General features: G+C 45.6%; 1 protein-coding gene across 1 annotated transcript; it reads right to left on the reverse strand.

Moving 5' to 3' along the window:
• Positions 1–910: 910 nt before the first annotated feature.
• Positions 911–1108, reverse strand: EDB91DRAFT_1017225 (uncharacterized protein; the record flags this gene model as incomplete). Its single annotated transcript, XM_041312503.1, has 1 exon — positions 911–1108. A coding segment is annotated over one exon (198 nt), but the record flags the coding sequence as incomplete, so codon positions are not given.
• Between the last annotated feature and the right edge of the window lie 932 nt (positions 1109–2040).

The raw sequence follows: 2040 nt of genomic DNA on the forward strand, positions 1-2040 counted from the left end.
GGAGGTAAGTGCTACTAGCGGCAGGCTGACTAGGAGTGGAGCGGAGAAGGTGGAGGATAATGTGGAAGGTTGAAAGGAGCAGGGGGAATACTTGATAGGGGCGGAGAAGTAAGGAGAAGACTTAGAGCACGGCTCTAAGTCAGAGCGGAGGGTTGGAGGTGATGACAAGATGAAACTTGTGTCTGGAGGAGGCAAGGTCCTACTGAAAATTCTCACAAGTGGAAACTGCAAGAAGACAAGTAATATTAAGACTGGGGAAAATATCTAAGTACAGGATATGTTATATATGAGGCAGTGGTCAGGATAACTATATTGTAAAGCTATGTACCAAGGATATAATTTGTAAGTACTTACACAGGTGAAGACATAAGTTGGAGCGGATATTAATATGTACATGTTAGATCAGTGATAGAGCGGTAAGAGGAATTACCAGTGATCCGGAAGTAAGGTCTATGTACCAAAGGGGAAAGTATATATCTAAAAGGGGAAAGAGGTTCCAGTTGAATGGAGACATTATGGAAGGGGACTGGTTATGGAAGGGGACTGGTTGGGCGGTTGAGCGGAAGCATAGGGGCGGATGCGGACAATGATTGGATGGAGCAGAGGATGGATGGAGCGGAGGTGGTCGGAAAGCGGAGTGGATATTATTATTGGAGTGGTCAGATCAGGTATATGACACTTACCCATAGTATATGGCTTAGGGCATATACTTGCTGTATATCCAGAACTTACCATTACAATGTCTATATAGCATTCATAGTTTCTCTAGTGTATTGTTCAGGTATACAATACATGTAGCACACCCTTTCTGTCTTATAGTAGCTGATATGTCTAACTTATTTCAGGTAATGCATCATGATGATAAAACACTGGCATATCAAACACACATGTTCCACATTATGGCTGACATATCCAACGCATCTAATGAAATGGTCGGAAGGTATCCAATAAGTTTCTGGGTGTGAAAGGATGGCTTGCAATGAATAGACTTCAAGATATTGCCAATAGTGAGATAGACAGGGTATGCGGTTTTATCACCTTGAAATTGGCAGAGCTGGGTCTTATCTGAGCTGAGTATGACAGGAACAAGGGTAGCACCATCTGGAAGAAGTGTCTGAAAGACACTCAATACATTGCTAAAGAAACATTCAAAACCACAGACCTGTGCCTCCCCAGACCAGTCGCCACTCATCAGTTCATCATAAATGCACTCGACTTTCCCTTCATCTGTAAAGCGGTGCTCTGGTGCATACAGTGGCTCAAAAAACTGTCCACATGTTTGTGCTATTTTCACTATTTACATTATTGTATATGAATGGACAGGTAGACCAAGGTTATGCTAGTGGGGTACTCTGTAGTACTCCCTTGGAGTGTGAATTTGAGCCCTTGCCCATGGGAATCCATGGTAATGTGGTGGCACTATGGGCCTTACAAGATGATGACTCATGTGGACGGTTTTTTGACCCAAGTATTTTACACAGATAATTAGCTGTTCTAGTATTTTGTGTGACCTCCCTTGACCTTAATTCCTGCCTGTCATATACCGGATCCAAGTACCCCCAGTACCTCCTATGAGCATCCCCACTGCTGGCCCGACCCCCTGTTTCCCTGTCCGCTACATTCCTCCTTCCTCAACAAATGCACGAAGTGCATCTCAGTAGGATTAGCTCTGCTACCTCCATCCAACTCTGTTCCGCTTTCCCGACACTACCCCTATGTCCTCCAACACCATACCCCTTCCATCCAACCCTATCTGGGGTTCCGCTCCTCTGCCCTATCGGTCCACCTGATCCTACTCCTACTCCCTCCACTTTTCCGACCCACGTGGTTCCTTCAGTTCTGCTTGTATTGACCTGCCCGACCATCAGTCCATCCGACCGCCTCACCGGTCCACTCCTAGACTAGGAACCACTCAACTGGTCCTATCCCTGTTTAGTACTATAGTTCCGCTTTTCGGATCCCCGGTAATCCCTATACCCTAGCAATTCTGATCCGTTGCGTACATACTGTTCCCTGAGCCTTTTCTCGTATGTCTCAGTC

Source organism: Suillus paluster (assembly GCF_016628075.1).
Source record: "Suillus paluster strain FC165 chromosome Unknown EDB91scaffold_191, whole genome shotgun sequence".
Taxonomy (NCBI): Eukaryota; Fungi; Basidiomycota; class Agaricomycetes; order Boletales; family Suillaceae; genus Suillus; species Suillus paluster.